The 16,845-nt window shown below is 37.9% G+C and overlaps 2 protein-coding genes across 2 annotated transcripts in view; one reads left to right on the forward strand and one right to left on the reverse strand.

Annotated features, from left to right (window-relative positions):
• LOC118276484 (lysine-specific histone demethylase 1A) overlaps positions 1–16,845 on the forward strand; it is a 247,857-nt gene that overhangs the window by 95,807 nt on the left and 135,205 nt on the right. The window lies entirely within an intron of this gene.
• LOC118276483 (toll-like receptor Tollo) lies at positions 4,307–8,973 on the reverse strand. Its single transcript, XM_035594818.2, has one exon. The coding sequence runs from the start codon at positions 8,696–8,698 to the stop codon at positions 4,877–4,879; it is 3,822 nt and encodes a 1,273-aa protein (XP_035450711.1). The 5' UTR covers positions 8,699–8,973; the 3' UTR covers positions 4,307–4,876.

The raw sequence follows: 16,845 nt of genomic DNA on the forward strand, positions 1-16,845 counted from the left end.
AGTCAAGCTTAACAGCTCAGTCAACATCGCCGAAGCTGATTTTGCGAACATCTTTTCAAGCACCGTTATGTTTTAACAGTACCGCTTTTAACAACCTGTCGAAAAAAAGTTAATTTGATTTCAAAATTGCGTTGGGAATATCAATTTATATTGTTTTAAGAACGACTGTTATACTGATTTGTTCTTTTTAATTTTAATGGAAACGAAAAACTGGTCAGTGCCATTCATAACTGACGTTACTAATCGTATGGAGTGTTTGAATAAATAATGAAGTGGTGTGTAGTATTAGTTTAGGCTGCACGAGTACTATGGATACGGCAGGCGGCACCTCGTTGAACTCTTTCGTATGACGGGCGCGGGCGGGCTCAGTGCTCGGCTTTTTCCCTTCGCGCCTCTAATGAGATTTAAGTCCAAACATCGAGAACGGTTATGGCGGAACATTACACGCTCTAGGATATTAAAATGAGACAAATTTATTGCCGCTCTCCGATTATACTTTCGATAAACGCGCAGACCGGTGATTATGATATCTAGTGGTTTAATCGTACGATCGATACGGAGTCGCGTTCCGTTCTACACTAAACCAGTACTAATAAAAAAGAAACTAGTTACGGGCGGGTCGTATCCGACAGTTTACGTTGGAAAATCAACAAGGTGCTATAGGGGGACTATAAGTCGGAACCGCGGTGCGTTATCGACTCAATCGGGCTCGAACAATGCATCGAATGTTTCAATATAGCTCCGACAGCATTTTTAACGTTTCATCGGTGCTGTAACAATCGTAAAATAAATTCTCTACGCCTTCTCAGAGCTCTGATTAATGTTGTACACAGCGCGGCGTCTAGTTTTTATTTTTTTCACCTGTGTGTTATTCTCTAGCTTAATTTATGGAGGCTGGTGACTGAGAGCGCGACTATTTATTAACCGCGATTCCTCATTGTTGTATATCTCGATGCTTGTTGCCACTTAACTTAAAACTAGGCATAATCAACATGAAAAAACATTTTAAAATTCCTACTTTGACAATCAATTTAATCGTCCAATTAAAATGTTGGCTTCAAAATATGAGTTTTATTCCAAATTCGTTTAGTTTGAACTGGATTGATCTCTGCTGACCGCAGCAGCCGTTTTCTCAGCTTCTGTGGCCGAGTGGAGAGCGTTACCCTTGACTGAACCACTAGATGGAACAAGCTTACACACACAGGTACGAATATCAATATTTGAACTATTGGTATTATGAAGGAATTCCTAACAAAAGAAATACGATCTCCATAGCTTCATAAAAAATATAACACGCATAGTTTTTTAAACTAAGAAAGAGCTAACAACTCTACATATGTAGTAGTAGGTTACCGCACCTTATTTTTATTTGCAACGTCCGAGAATCGATTTAATAATCGATTTACTATGCTACTCGTGAGCGATCATTATTCAGCTCAGTTGCTATACTCAAATAAGCAATGAATCCAATACATTATGACCTTATACAGGCTTTATGAGTCCATTGGTATTCCTTAAACCTGAGAAAAATAATAACATACAAAAGATTGTTCGATATGTGTCGGTAAACATTTTGAATTTGTATCTATAAAATTAGAACAAAGTAAATTACTTCTAATGCAGATTTTGAAGATACATTTCTAATAAGTCTGCTTTAACTTGAGCTATCCATCTAATTACAAAAATAATTATCTTATTGAACTTTGATACAAAAGAAAATAAACTCCTTAAGTGCAATGAGAAAAGTTTTTAATTGAAATGCATAAGTCAAAGTCAAAAATTATTTATTTCAAATAGACCAGGAAGGCACGTTTGAACGACAAAGCAAATATAATAATATTAACAAGACATTCTGTCGGTCTCTAGTAAAGCTATTTGCTCGTTCCAAAGTGTAGATTCCTATGATGAAGACCGAGCAAGAAACTCCATAGGTTACTCTTTTTCACATATTTCTAACAAATCTGTATTTTAAACACATATTTCTGTTAAATAGGAATGCAAGAAGAGAGAAACTTTATTTTTAATATTCTTGTATCCTATATTATTATTTATTGTTAGTTGCTTTGAATCAGACTACTATTGATAGAATGGAATTGTTGCCATAAAGCGATGAATCTCAATTTGTTTAAAATAAAGGTAAAACTGTTTAAATATTCTTACAAATATGAACATATTTCTTAAATAAAATCAGAACCGTACTATGCGAATAATGTATTGAATTCTCTGCGCTATATTAATGTCACAAATGTAGTTTATTTATTGTAACTTGCCTAACGAGGAAAACTGGAACTTGTAGCACTTTATAATCAAGACTTTATTGCATTACCGTTCTAGTATCTGGTTCTACTAGTGGTACAATTTCTTTAAAGTAAGCACATACATGTAACTACAAGATACTGGGTGTGTATTTGAAGTAAAAGAAATCTACTCGTAATGTAAATAAGTCTTGCATGTTCTACTAATAGGATAAAAATCTGATTGTGTCGGCATAAATTGATTTTGATTTCAATTGAACCAGTAAGTCTGTTGAGTCATATCCTGAATTAAGACATTCAAATTAGAATTGTAAATCCAATAAGAATATGAGAAAATAATGTCTTATAAGAATTATTACAATCATGTTCGAATAGTCATTGTAGATAGATGTTGTACTTCTAAATTAAAATACGCTTTGAGAGTTTTAATCACATTCACAATAGCTTCTAAAGATAATATGACACTTGTTAATGTTCAACAAGAATAATACAATAGGCAGCTACTGTTTTCGTACTTAAGAGAGTTGTAAACATAATTAAGTATTTAATATCTTCATCAATGTATTTCAGCAGCCTCCTTAATGATTGTTAACAATAAAAACATCGCTCGTGGCTGTAAAACGCTTGTAAATCCAATCGGCGAACAAGGTGTAAACGCGCCATCCTTTTGTTAGCGCGTTCGGCCGGCCAGTGGGTTCATTCGCGCCTGCTTAGGTGTGAGCCGAGGGCTCGTTACCTCAGATTGAAGGGCCGCGGTCGTCGGCCGACTCTACACAGATCCTGTAGCAAAAAACTTGGCATGCTCACGCCTATCCACTTAGCTACGTGCTATATGTATGTAGCTCTATAAGCCTATAGTTCCATCACATTGCAGATTGGAAAAGTTTGAATGTTCTGGTATATTTTTAGGTTATTGAACAGTTGTAGGTAAGCTCGAATGTTGTTTCTTATTTAATTATCTGTTTAGTATTTTAATAAGATACTAAAAGAGATTAATATTCAAAGACAAAGTTCATGTCTTTTTTATCAATGAATCGTCCATAAATCAAGTCAGTGAAAAATCGTAAAATAAATTTATTCTTAATCGGTTATAAGTCTTGTGTCTAGATTTTAATTACTTCACAACACAAGTCACTTCTTCATATAAATATACCTTCTTTGCCTTTTTAGTTACTTAAAAAGTGTTAACAACCCATAAAATTTTATTTATTTTGAGTAATATGATAATTATTGTCAGGATTACATAATTGGACGAATTTATGTGTATATATAATATATGCTTAGTTTCGCATTAGAAATGTAAAGTATCACTTACGGAATATTTGGTTTCATGCGTAGGCGCTGCGTTTCTGCACATTCTTGCTAATTGCTGAGTCTGTTTACCTACAACACTATTCTTGATTTACCAGCTATTTGTTAGTTTCATTACATTGTCAAACAATGAATTATTATTGATTTAAGTTATAAATAATTATGACGTACAAATCTTTCTACAATTATGGCTATTTCCTATTTTGTCTTATATGTAGTGTCAAATGTGTGTAATAAAATCTTATAAGAAAATTAAAATGCTTGGTGATAGTTGGCATAATAAATGTTCCTACACGCTCCTGAATTGATTAGTAATACCTATAGCAACAAGTGAGTTAATGAATTAATTGTTAATAAATAGTTATTAAATAATAAAATAAGTTTAAGAACTAAAAAGAACCTTAATATACAATATCTACTCTATTTTCTAATTTAGTTTTTAATAATCTGTTTCTCTATAATCATATTTAAAATTGTGTTATGAGGCATAAAAAGTATAATAACAAATGTGTGTATTTTGTATCATTTTAAGATATTGCATTAATGTATCCAGTAATTCGTTCTTAAAAGATTCAAAATGTAAATTGTGTATTTTCTTGTGTATCTAATTTCATTGAGAAATATAATTTTAAACCAACGAGGTCTAATTACTTAGCCATGTCTAATGTGCACGTTGTGTACTGTAATTATTGTGATAAGGACGCGGGTAATTGCATTCTCATGAAAGTAAAAGAAACTTGTTAAGATTGAATCGTATTTTATTTTCATTTATATTCTTTTCCAAATTCACGTTTTTGCTGATGTTTTCCACAATAAATATTCGTTTAGTTCAGACTACAATACAAAATATACATTAATGTGATATAAAATGAATGCTAACTATATCTAATTTTATCACAGATTGTGGCAATATTGCCATTTTAATTAATAGTAGTCGGCAAGTTTTGCCCAACAAACACAGCCTAAATAGGCCTAACTCATACAACTACTTATTTATACATCGATTTAGTTAAGCTCAGATCACATATTATATGACAGACATTGTGATTACAACAACGTTGTTACAACATACCATTTTTAACCTAACTTTCTAAATACATGATTTTTGTAAGCTTAGTGTCTAAACATATACAAAGTCAGGCGTATTTACATTACTCGTCTACAAATATTTTAAATATTTACAGTTCATAAACGCTAACCGACTAGCCATCACAATTTAAAAGAACAGTCACTTTAATGTTCTGATCACTTCATTCGTATTTATAATCACTTTTTCACTGAGAGTCACATTTTAACAGTTCATTTATACTTTACACATGGACGGACATAGTGCGAGGAGACGCACGCGGTGGCACTTGGTGAGAAGTATGTGAGGGGTGTGGTGGGAGCACAGGGTGTGCGCCGTGCACCGGCGGCTGCGGCAGCATGCCCAAGTGGTTCCTGACGTGGTGGTGTCGGTGCATGGGCAAGCCGCCGCTAACCACGGGGCTCGGCACACCACGGCACCTCGGATTATTGCGCACATCGGGCAACGCAAATTTTAGTTTTTCCCAAAACAGTCGATCGTCCGCGTGGAGACACTTATTCGTTTTCAAATACAGTCTTATATCAGGATCTAAATCCTTTTGTGGCACTTGCCCTAATAACACTACAATCAGTCTTTTTCGCCGGTCCCTCAGTACCTGGTGGAGAGCCGATTTTAGTTCATAACGCACCCACTCACACCTTAGAAAGTTTTCACTGAGCACCATGATTGTGCGACGCGAAGATTCAACCGCTTGTCTTATCTTCTCTGTCACGTGGGCAGATAAGTCGCGGTAATACAAGCAAAGTTTGTATGAAGGGTCACCGCGCTCCAACATGGATGCAAGTTCTTCAGTCACCCAAACTTCATCTTTGGAACTGTAGCACAGAAATGCGTCGTACATTTTCTCTGAATCTTCTCTGTCTGTGGCTCTATAAAACAATCGTACGCCAAATTTCGAATGGAACCACACTCTCATTTCTTGTCTAAATATGAATATAATCATGCTCACTAAGGATACAAGTAAAAAGCATCCAAGAGTGGCAACTAACAGTGGTATGTAATCTTGTACTTCTTCGTTAGTGATTATTGTGCGAGTGGCAGTTAAATTACCATTGATGCTGTTATTGATACTTGGCAATCCAGTACACAACGTCCCGTTTTCACTGGTAATTTTAAATCCGCTGTCCGGGTCGCTATACATGCTTTCATTATAAACTGTCAGTTCAGTTGAGTTCCCTTTCGAGTAGATGCATTTAATATCTGACAGATCTGTTATTGAGCTCACTCTTTTTGTCCACTCGCGGAACATTTCGGTGTACTCACAATCACACGACCATGGATTAAACGAAAGTGTAATTTCTGTTATCGCAGGATTGATTTGCCACACTGTCAAGGTTACGAGTCTATTATGATGCAGATGTAACACTTTCAAGCGTGCCATATGATTAAACATTTCTTTACCAATGCGTCTAATTTTATTGTTATTAATGTACAATTCTCGCAAGTTGTCGAGTCCATCAAATTCCTGTCCTTCGAGATTTGAGATGCTGTTAAAATCCAAATGTAATATTTCCAATTCCTTTAAACCATTGAATGTTCTATTATGGATAGTTTCAATATTCGATGCGTTTAAAAATAAAATCTTCAATTTTTTACGGCCTATAAATGCGTGGCTCGGTAATACTTTGATGTCGTTACCATCGAGGTACAGTTCTGTAGCTTCCATTGGTATTTTCTCCGGCAGCATATTTACATAAGCAGAGTTTGCACAATCAACAACATTTGCTGACCAAGACGGGTCATGGTAACAGGTGCAGTTATTAGGGCAAGTCATTTCACAGTCACAGGCGTCGAAATCACAGCAATGACATAGTGCGTGACAATGTGACTCATATTTACATAGAAACTGGTGTGGTGCAGCTTCAATCAAAGCCACTTGTGCATTCCCACGACTGTACAACAGTTTGCAGTTGATGCTGTCTAAATCCATCAACTTTGGCTGTGTTCTAGCTCTGTTTCCAGTGTTTATTTTTTGGAGCCAATCCATTGTGCAATCACACTCCAGTGGGTTACCGCCTATGAAAAATTCTGGCACTGTTTTATCCTGTGGCACGGCAGATATTCTTAATGAATTTGGGTCCAAACTAGTTATTCTATTGCCATATAAATCGACTCTCGTTAAGTTTGGTTTTTTGAAGAATGTGTACGATTGCACTTTTGAGATTAGATTATCATTCAAATATAACATTTCTACGGAGTTTGGTATCGCACTTCCAGTTATTTCTGTTAACTTATTAGAACTAGCGTCGAAAGTACTGAGCGATAGTTGCGATTCAATCTCAAAGTAATTTCCAAGTTCAGCTATCCTGTTAGCGTGAATATCCAGCCACTGCAATCCAGTTGGGATCATTGCATAGTCGAACCATTCCAGTCGGTTATCAGAAATGTTCAACCACACTAAATTAGGCAATTTAGCGAAAAGTCCACCGATGTCTGTCAAGTAGTTTCCATCAAGTCTTATCGCTTGCAAATTCACGTTAGCATCAAATGCACCGGCTTCGATCTTGTGGATTTTATTTCTGGATAAATTCAAGATTTTCAGCGAAGTCATTTTATCAAACACGCCTTTACTAATATTTCCAATATTGTTTTCAGTTAGTCGTAACCCGTACATTTGTTCCATAGTCATGAATGATGCATTTTCTATGCTGACGATAAGATTTTCTCCCAAATCAAGGGTTTTCAATTGTGGTATTTCTTTCAATGCCAGTGGCACTTCATCGAGTCGGTTTCCATTAATGTGCAAGTCTTGCAATGAAGTGCAGTTGCGTAAAGCATGTGGGTGTATTTTGGATATGCGATTGCTGTCTATAGACAAAACAGATAGCACTCGCAAGCCCATAAAAGCATAGCTTTCTATATTGGTAAGTCTATTGTTTGATAATGTTAATGTGTCCAGATTGCTTAGCGAGCTGAATACATTTTCTGGAATGTGTTCAATAAAATTATCCTGCATTTTTAATGTTTGCAGGTTATGTAAATCTCTGAATAGTGCTATTTCCATTTTGGATACTCTATTGTGGGAGAAATCCAAGTAGACTAGTCTTTTAAGACCAGAAAAAGTGGAAGTATTGATCCAGTCTGAAGTTAATTCGTTATAAGATAAATCTAATACTAAAAGTTGCGTTAAATCGCTAAATAATCCAGGTGCTAATACTGTGATAGTATTATTGTTTAGGTATATTTCTTTCAATTCTTTCGTATCGCTGAATAATTCTGGAGGCAAACTTGTAAGTTGATTGTCCGAGAATCTTATCGTGGTCAATGAGATGAGACCCTCTAAAGCTCTGTCTGCGATTGAGTTTAATCCATTGCCTTGGAAATATAATTTTTGTAGTCTTCGTAGTCCTGATAGAAGATTAGGAGGTAGAGTGTCAATTACATTTCGGGATAGATCTAGAACAAGTAAGTTATCCCCACATTTCTCCGTCGGATGACGATGTGCTGAAGAGAATTGAAAGTGACTGATGTCTCTCATTCTATTACCAGTCATATTCAAGTATTCCAAATTCCGCAATGTACATAAAGCACCTTCTGGGAACACTAACATGTTATTCTCACTCAAATCCAATCGCTCCAAGTTTTGTACATCTCTAGAAAAAGCACTAGGAGTTATTTCAAGTGACATTGTAGACCAATCAGTATTGTGTGTTCGTATTGTTAGATTTCTTAATTCCCGCAGTCCTGTGAATGCGCTGTCGGAAAGGTTTCCAATCTTGCAATACTCAATGGTAAGCTCACGCAGTTCAATCAACTGGCGGAAACTACCCGGAGCGAGACTACTTTGAAAGAACAACGCATCGCTGCATTCGAGACGCAGCCTGACCGTAGGATGTGGTTGAATTGCACTGAAGTTTGTGTTCTCCAATTCGCTGTTTATAGTTCTTAGCCTACACTGTAACGCAACTCCTGAACCATCGTAATCCGTCATCCACCCGCACTCATCGGGCGCCTGGTACCGTGTACCCGCCGATAAAGATGCACCCCTTACAGTTACAGAGGTGGTTAGCACCAACAAGGCGCACGTAAACCGTGTGAGGTACATTGTTTTGTTTCACTGTTATCACTTTGTATTACATAGTTTTACTGATCATCCTTTCGCACTAACATTCCACAACAACATCGCTTTATCAGCGCACTAGTTCATTTTATTTCGCCTCGCAGTCGAGAACTTCACTAGTCGAACCGGCCACTTAACTCGTTTCTCGCGAGAACACTAATTGGATAGGATCGTGCGTCTGCAACCTACTGGACAGAAATGCACGTGACGCGACCGACCGCGCTGAGGTCTGGGGTGGAACTGAGTCGCAGTCGAACCTGCGGTGCGCTCGCGCACAAGGCCGCGCCGGTTCACGCGTTCCAACAGGTAAATTCACGCCTAGAGTTAAATGGCCGTAAGCGCCTACGAGACTGTTTCGTGTATGGCTCTTTCGGCTTTGTCGCGAAGCTTGTCAGAAAAATATACTGAACACACACAGATACATGCGGTACACACCACCATAGAACGAAACCGCTTTTTGTGATGTTCGAGCAAGCTTTGATACGGTGTGTGCGAGCAGGACAGAGGGATGGTAGAGGGGTGAGACGCGCATAGTTTGGTGGGGGCTCGAGGCAGCTGGCCAGGTAGTGCGCGGGCGCACTGCCACAGTCACTGCTTGTTAACACTCCCGTTGATAGAATTGTATTGCAGACATTTGATGACTGTTGACATTTTGTTTACTCACTATCGCTAATGAAATTAATGGGAGGTATTTACTATGTTGCTAACATTTATAAGTCTTTTTGTACATATTTCAATGTTACTGTTCTCAGTATGGTACAATAAAATAAAAATATTTTTAATATTATTTTAGTACAGTAAAACACTGTAAAATGGACATCTATGATGAGGATTGGTCAAAAAGCTTAACATAGAAAGGAGTGGAAGAAGGGTGGGAAAGCTTTTGCTCTGTGGGTCGATCATAAATAACGAAAATAAATAAAATACTGTTAAAATAACATTTAAAAAAAATCTATTAAGTAATAAGCAAGTACAAATAAAACTTTTAATGTAAAAGTTATAATAATTAGCTTATTTTGTAGTTGGTACAGGTATATAATAAAAAGTGTAATCTTTCTGATTTTTGGAAGAACAGTATCTATATTTTTATAAGCAGGCTAATAAATATATAATTACAGTTATTTTTCAACCATTCAGGCGTTGATGATTCCACCAAAGCTACTGTATATTAAATAATATTAAAATGGGTTGAATCCTTAGGAAATGCCATTAATTTAATTCATATTAAAATGTTTCTTGCGTTAGACACGCAAGGTTTGGGATATTACCTAGTTGGTAAAGCATAATTACCCTTTCCAGGTAACATCAGTCGAATCAACCTTTAATTCAGTTAAACGATTTCGATCTAATTTCTGCTGTTGAGCCCTCTAAACCTTTCATCAAAATAAACATCTGCACATTATGCATTTTGTGGACCTGCTAATTTTCCCGATGCCCTGTTTCATTTATTAAATTGTTTCGGGACTAATATGAGATATCGTTTTATGATTTATATCAATAACTTAAACGGTTCCTCTCTTACTTGTTATTAGGAGCTCTTTTGCATGTTTTCGTATTCAAATTCCGTTTTAATAAATTACAATAAGGTATCACTCCAAATTGTATAGTGTGGCTATAAAAGTAGGCGCGTCGCATCTGTTTCTATTGTGTCCGCTTGGTTGCTAATTGTCGAGCTCATTCACACCTGCCTTTATGCAAAAAATTTAACGAACGTGCCCTCGATTTTTTTACGTCTGTCAAGCGAATCACTAGAACAACAATAGCGTATCATCTGGTTATCGATAAAAATTGGCAGTTTATTACTGTCATACCTTTTTATTGGTAATAAAGTGTTAGATCACACCTATTATATCGCGAAGTAATGTAAACGTATTGAAACTTTGATTTCTTGTAAATATTTAACTTATTCTCGCACACCGAATGGTCATGATCATAATTTTATTTGGTGTCGAGATGATAGGAGGACGTGGTTCATCCGTCCCGCGTTACTATTTATGCGAGGTGTTGTGGCCGTGATCCCGAGGCGCCTGCAATATCTCAATTGCAATAAATTATCTCCTTTGACACGCGAGATGCGGAAAATTTGCAATCGCACCAGTCGGGACCATAGAATTCGCGGCTCACCTCCTTTATGTAAACAGCGTAAATAGCTTTGTAATAGGTATCGCATCCGTCCCACTATGACACCGACTCGATATTTTACAGCCAGTCCCACGGGTAGTTTGTCCAGATCGCGCCTAGAGACATTTACTACAAAAGGCCAGCGGGAGATCTCTCCTTCGACTTTTTGTCATAAGTGGCGAGGCGTTTGTTGTCCAATGTATATAAAAGAACAGATTGGCGGTAAATTGTCGGTCATTGTGGCGCTATTTAATGTGCATTCGAAGCTTGCCATCGGTCCTTATAACAAAAGTTTCAATATTCAATTTACTATTTACTAATGCATCAGCTGACAAGCAACTGTCCGGGTGTTGGATTGTTTGCGTGGGCACGATGCAATTTTGATGTGGATCACTGGCCAATGAATCATCTGGAATGCTTAAATACTCAGAAAAAATCAGAGTTAATATTATTAACTAGTATTTGTTGTACTTAAATAAGTGTATCAGTAACTAGTCAAATTTAAAAAGAGTTAATAGGTACTGACAAATATTCACTAAGTTTATCGAGAAAAGAAATAAGGTTCAACATCATCTACACCACATATACATGTGTGCGTTGCCGCCGTTTACTTTACTGCTTTTTATCGGCCGGGTCCATCAGTGTGTAAAATCATTTCGTAGTCGATTTCCATTATGTTATTAATTTTTGTAATTTCGGTACCTAATCTCCGGCGACAGGTCAGATACCGGTGCGACACTTATCTTGGTGTCGGCGGACACATATAATCCATTAAGTCGTCATTTCCACGCGGTTGATCATTCCTCAACCACGCGTCAAACCCGCCCCCAGACCGCTGCGCTGGCGACGGCCGTATTGTTCGCTACCGCTTTATCTCACCTCCGATGCACCAAGGACTTTTCGGATTACACTTATAAAATTCATTATGAACTTTAAAACAAAAGCAACAAACTCTATAACTCTTTGAACCAAACTCTATACAGACTTTGTCCTTGTCGACTAATGGACTAGTTTGTTATCTAATCGGGAACACGCCGGACCTATTAATAATTTCCCACATAATTTTCTAATTAACGTCCTGTCTAGCGTACGGATCGGCCTCTGGATATACGAAAACGGAAATGACGAAGAATTAGAGTTAAGCACTTATTACTAGTATTTTATCAAAGTGGGTAATTTATTTGTCTATGTCTATACTTACTTGTCCTGTAGTTAGTATTGCTATTAACTTTAATGACTAATGATATTCGTTTTTGTTTCAGGTAATCAGCATTAGCGATTTCGAATCTTGAGTTGTTAGTACTATGGTAAGCAAAACAAATAGTGTTTACAAAATAATTTCACAATTATAAGAACGATCGCAATCCAGATAGCATACTCACTGCAGGTGATTTGTGAAACGAGTCGTGGCCTTACTTAATCCTATTTACGAATAATGTAGAAAATAAAATTTAATGCGCACATTAAACATTAGAAGTGTTATGTTACCTGGTGTTAACCCCTGACGGGTTAAATTGTAGCGTGTAAATTGAAGAGATTTTACACGTGAACGGAACCCTTAGTAGTGCGTCAGATCGCGACACGGGCAATTTGGCGCGCTAGAGCCAACGCGGGTTTATTTGTTCGCTACAGCACCTGGTGATTCAGAACCCACGGGGTGTGGAACACAAGTGGCGTGGAGACAGTTCTGATTTATTACGCTAGCAGTACATGTTTTCGGAATCAGTTTTAGGGTAGGCAGTTGTTGAGTTGACACTCTTTTCACTCGTGTAGGCACGTCAATGGAATATGCTATTCATTTAGAAATTTCAATGCTGCTATCAATTCGGGTCTTACAGCAAAAACAGATTGGCACGTGAGCTTATGATTTCTATTGGAAACTAATTATAAAATGAATTATTTCACATTTCTCTTTAGAAAAGGGGGGATCAACAGTATTAAAGAGATAGTATATGAACGTTTATATAATGCAAGGAAAAAGAAAATATTATCCTAGATTAAAAATTATAACTCAGGACACGTTTTGGGTGACATAAATAAATCAAATGTGTGTATGAAGAAAAAAAAAGAATGCGCTCGCGCCAGTCCACTCAAATCCCTTTTGTGTGGCTCCAGAGACGCACGACGTGATGCCGAATGGGACCGGTTAGATTACGCATTCTCGTGGCACAATTAGAAACTGTTGCGGAACCATTCGCTTACTTTGTTATTTGCAAACAATCGCCAGCGACATCTGCGCCCCTCTCTATCGTCTCTCTATGCCGTGTCACCGCTGACTAATGGTGAACGCCGAGCATCTGCTAATTGCGACCCATTCAATTAGGCCGGCTTCGAAGTAGATATATTATACATTAGAGAAATGTTTGTTACAATTAAGTGAAATCTACGGCAAAGTATTGAACAAATCTCATTCTTTAACCTATTCACGCTAATGTTCCATTAGTACTGTTATGTTTAAGTAATTGCGCCTAATAAAATACCTGATGTGAATGAACGCTACAAGCCATAACATTCTTTGCTTACACACACAGTAACGATGTTACATATGATTTACCATTGTCTATATTGAAAGGTTAGCTGTAGACGCTGACTAATGATTGATGAATGATTGAGTGACTCATTGATAAAGTGACATTCATCGGTTATCGGTATTTGATACGGGCTGCACTGTTCTATTGTCTAAATGAAAGCTTAGACAAAAGCTTGTGGCAATCTTTGTTTTCTAACGTCTCTTTTTGTATTGATGCAGAATTTGTCTTCTTTAGAAACTTTTTTTCCTGATGTATGTTTTATTCACTAATAACAGTTAACTTACAAGAAAGCGGGATCACGTCCGTACCCAATATTGTACATTTTTGACACAATTAGACGTGACATCCTCCGTGGAGAAATACGTGCTCCTACTAAGAAAAATGTCAGTAAGTATTTTAGAAATTTCAATTGTGACTTGTAACATTTGTTGTGTTCGCACACAACCTTTTCAATTTGTTCGGCTCGTGTGCCGCCAATGAACGTCTCTAGATATCATCGGCATACCAGCCGCTATGTTGACTCATGTGATTAAATTCTTCGCCTGGATGTACGACCAGCCCGTACACATTTTTTTTGTTTAGCCGCTAAAATATCTATTAAGTACAAATTCGAAATGGACGTTTTATTCAATTTATGTTTTATTTTATCTTTCTGTGCATCTTAATACGAAAGTTAAATTATAATATCTCAAGCACTAGCTAATTATAGAAAATATTTAAGCGAAATTTATGCGGAATTCATTTAGATAGAAGCAGTGAATAAAATTTGATTGTTAAAAAACTCATTTCACTATCAATTTTATGTGCGATTTATTCAAAATACACACAAATTACATTATTATTAAAATGAATGTAAATAAGCTAATGGTGTTTGATATTGTTATTAATGGCGTTTAAACAGAACGGTGACAAATTCTGCAGCGTTGTGCCAGGAAGGGACAGTCGCGCCTACTCCTTCCACAAACACAATAAATATCAACTGTACAAGGGACACAATGATGCAAACGCCGTAACTTGGGAGATTAATATAATATTTTTGCGCCCGTACACAAGCGGACCGTTGCCGTTGGCCTAATGAAATATGGCAACATGTTCCTTCATTCCTGATAAAACCTCCGGTGTCGGAGTTTTATTGCGACTCGAGTACGATAATTCAAGCTGGCCAGCCAGTGAAATAATTTACATGGTGGTCCCTTTACGTTTTTAAGGCCCGGCTACCGCATTTTTTCTCGAGAAATGGCCTGTGCTTTCGGCATACGCGCCTTATCCTTATCTTTGCACACTTACGATTTAGTTAGCGTCACTATAATATCGTATCGTTTAAATACACAACTGTAGATATTATTGATTCCACATTTGCTTTTTTACGTTTAGTTTATTACTGTTTAATTTAACTTGTATTTCTTATCTTCGTCTCTAAGAGATTTGCATATGACTTGTTCAAAAAGCGTTTTAGTTCAAAATTGCTTGGGGGAATAATTTTGGTGTACGTTCAAATCGTGATTTTGAAGGGTTGAAACCGTGTATTGTGTGAACAAGTTTGCTATGGGCATTTTTATGTACGTAAAAATATTACAATAGCGTAATCACTTTTATTAACCTGGGTGTTCGTGTAAAAAGTGCACAATTCGAACGCCAAACTCGAATGCATTGTGTTATTAACTCTCTATTAAATATTTTCCGCGTTGCTTTTTTTTTTTTTTTTTTTTTTTTTTGAGGGGGGAAAATCATCCAATGACTTCCCCGCCTTGGGTGAGGCGGGAGGGAGTGTCAGACTCTTACTGACTAAAAACCATCCTGCTTTGAGCCGGAGCCCCGGCAACCTTTTACGTTGTCCGCAGCTCCGGATCAGGCATCAGCCCTACGATCCCCATTTGTGGTGGTCTGGCTCTTTGAGGCGCGCGCGGAACGCGACGCGCCGTACGCACGGGTCTGGTTCTGGTCGGGCGGCGAACCCTTGCTCACCGTCCGCAGACCCGCACTTATGGCCGGAGAAATCCCCGACGCCCGGAGTGTCTTCTTGGGGCGTGAGGAGGATCGTTCCCTCACGCGCTCCGCCTCCTCCTTAGCTAGCATAACTGCTTCGCAGAAGGAGGAGACGGCGTCCCATTCCCTCTCGCTCCGGACCATTGAACCAAAGCCGGACGCGAGAGGTCACCGTCGCCGATCACATCCCTAAGGACACGGCGGTGCTCAGCCCATGCAGGGCACACCGCTACTGTATGCTCCACCGTGTCCTCCGGGTGGTCCACGCAATGCCGACACCCGGGCGTTTCCTCCCGCCGAATCCGAAACAGGAACCTACCGAAACTTCCGTGTCCGGTAAGCACCTGCGTCAGGCGGTAGGTGAGGACGCCGTGACGCCTCTCTAGCCACTCCTCAAAGAGGGGACTTACCGCTGCTATAACAGCGAGCCCAGCCCTCGGTTGCGACAGTCGTTGCTTCCATTCCGCCATGAGATCCCGCCGGAGCTCATCCCGCCACGCACTAATCTGGCGCGGCAGTGGAGTTTCGCCCCGGCGATGCGCCTCCGCACGTAAGCTGTATACGTGCGCCAGCACTTTCGCCTCCAGATCCCACGGCGGTGATCCGGCAAGGAGGTTAGCCGCAGACTAATCTTTATCCCCACAATGGGGTTATAAAATACCCGAATAAAAAAGTTGTGAAGCTTTATACTGCGACGATATTCGAGTTCCGTATATATATTTAATTAATTTATTTCTAAGCGAAAGTGAATCCAATATAATCATTGTATTTGTGAAAGGTTTTCAGGACAAACGCTTGTTAAGTATATATCTATAAAATAGAAAGAAACTTTGATTAATTTCTTGAATAACATGGCTGATTATATTTCGTATTAGCTGAATTAATCAATAGACCACTTTAGAATTTGTATTAAATTCAGGTGTAGAAGAGAAAGCTATTTATACACAAATACGAACAAAAATATAGCTAACGGTACCCTAAAAAGTCACCAAATTGAATGAGCTATTCAATCCACGCTGCTCGGATCACGTGTCAATCATTGCTTGCACAAGCCGCAATGGATCGTGTTATTCTTCATAAACGTTTTGTTATTCATTGCCTCTATCAAATCTCCCCACTTTGGGTGATTCACAATGGACTGGCCCCATATTGTACATGATCCCTACTAATAATAAATGTCTATTAAGTACGCGCTTAATAAAAATTATAAAAAATATTAAAATTGAAAAGGAAGTTATTTCGGCTTTGTTTTTTTATGGTTCTTTAAGTGTTTTTATAGTTTTTTAAATGTTTGCTATCAATTTAAGTTGGTACTGTGGGACTATGTATGTATGTCTTGAAAGAAGGATGATATCAGTGTTATTCTTCAAAGTTGCTTAACAGATCTTGTAAAACAATCATGCGATACTCCATAATCTTCTGTCTGGTTTACCTTTCATCATAATTCCATTGCTAGGGCAATTTTCATTATTAAAAAAATATTCGCATGCCGAA

Source organism: Spodoptera frugiperda, chromosome 31 (genome assembly GCF_023101765.2).
Source record: "Spodoptera frugiperda isolate SF20-4 chromosome 31, AGI-APGP_CSIRO_Sfru_2.0, whole genome shotgun sequence".
In the NCBI taxonomy this organism is placed as follows: domain Eukaryota; kingdom Metazoa; phylum Arthropoda; class Insecta; order Lepidoptera; family Noctuidae; genus Spodoptera; species Spodoptera frugiperda.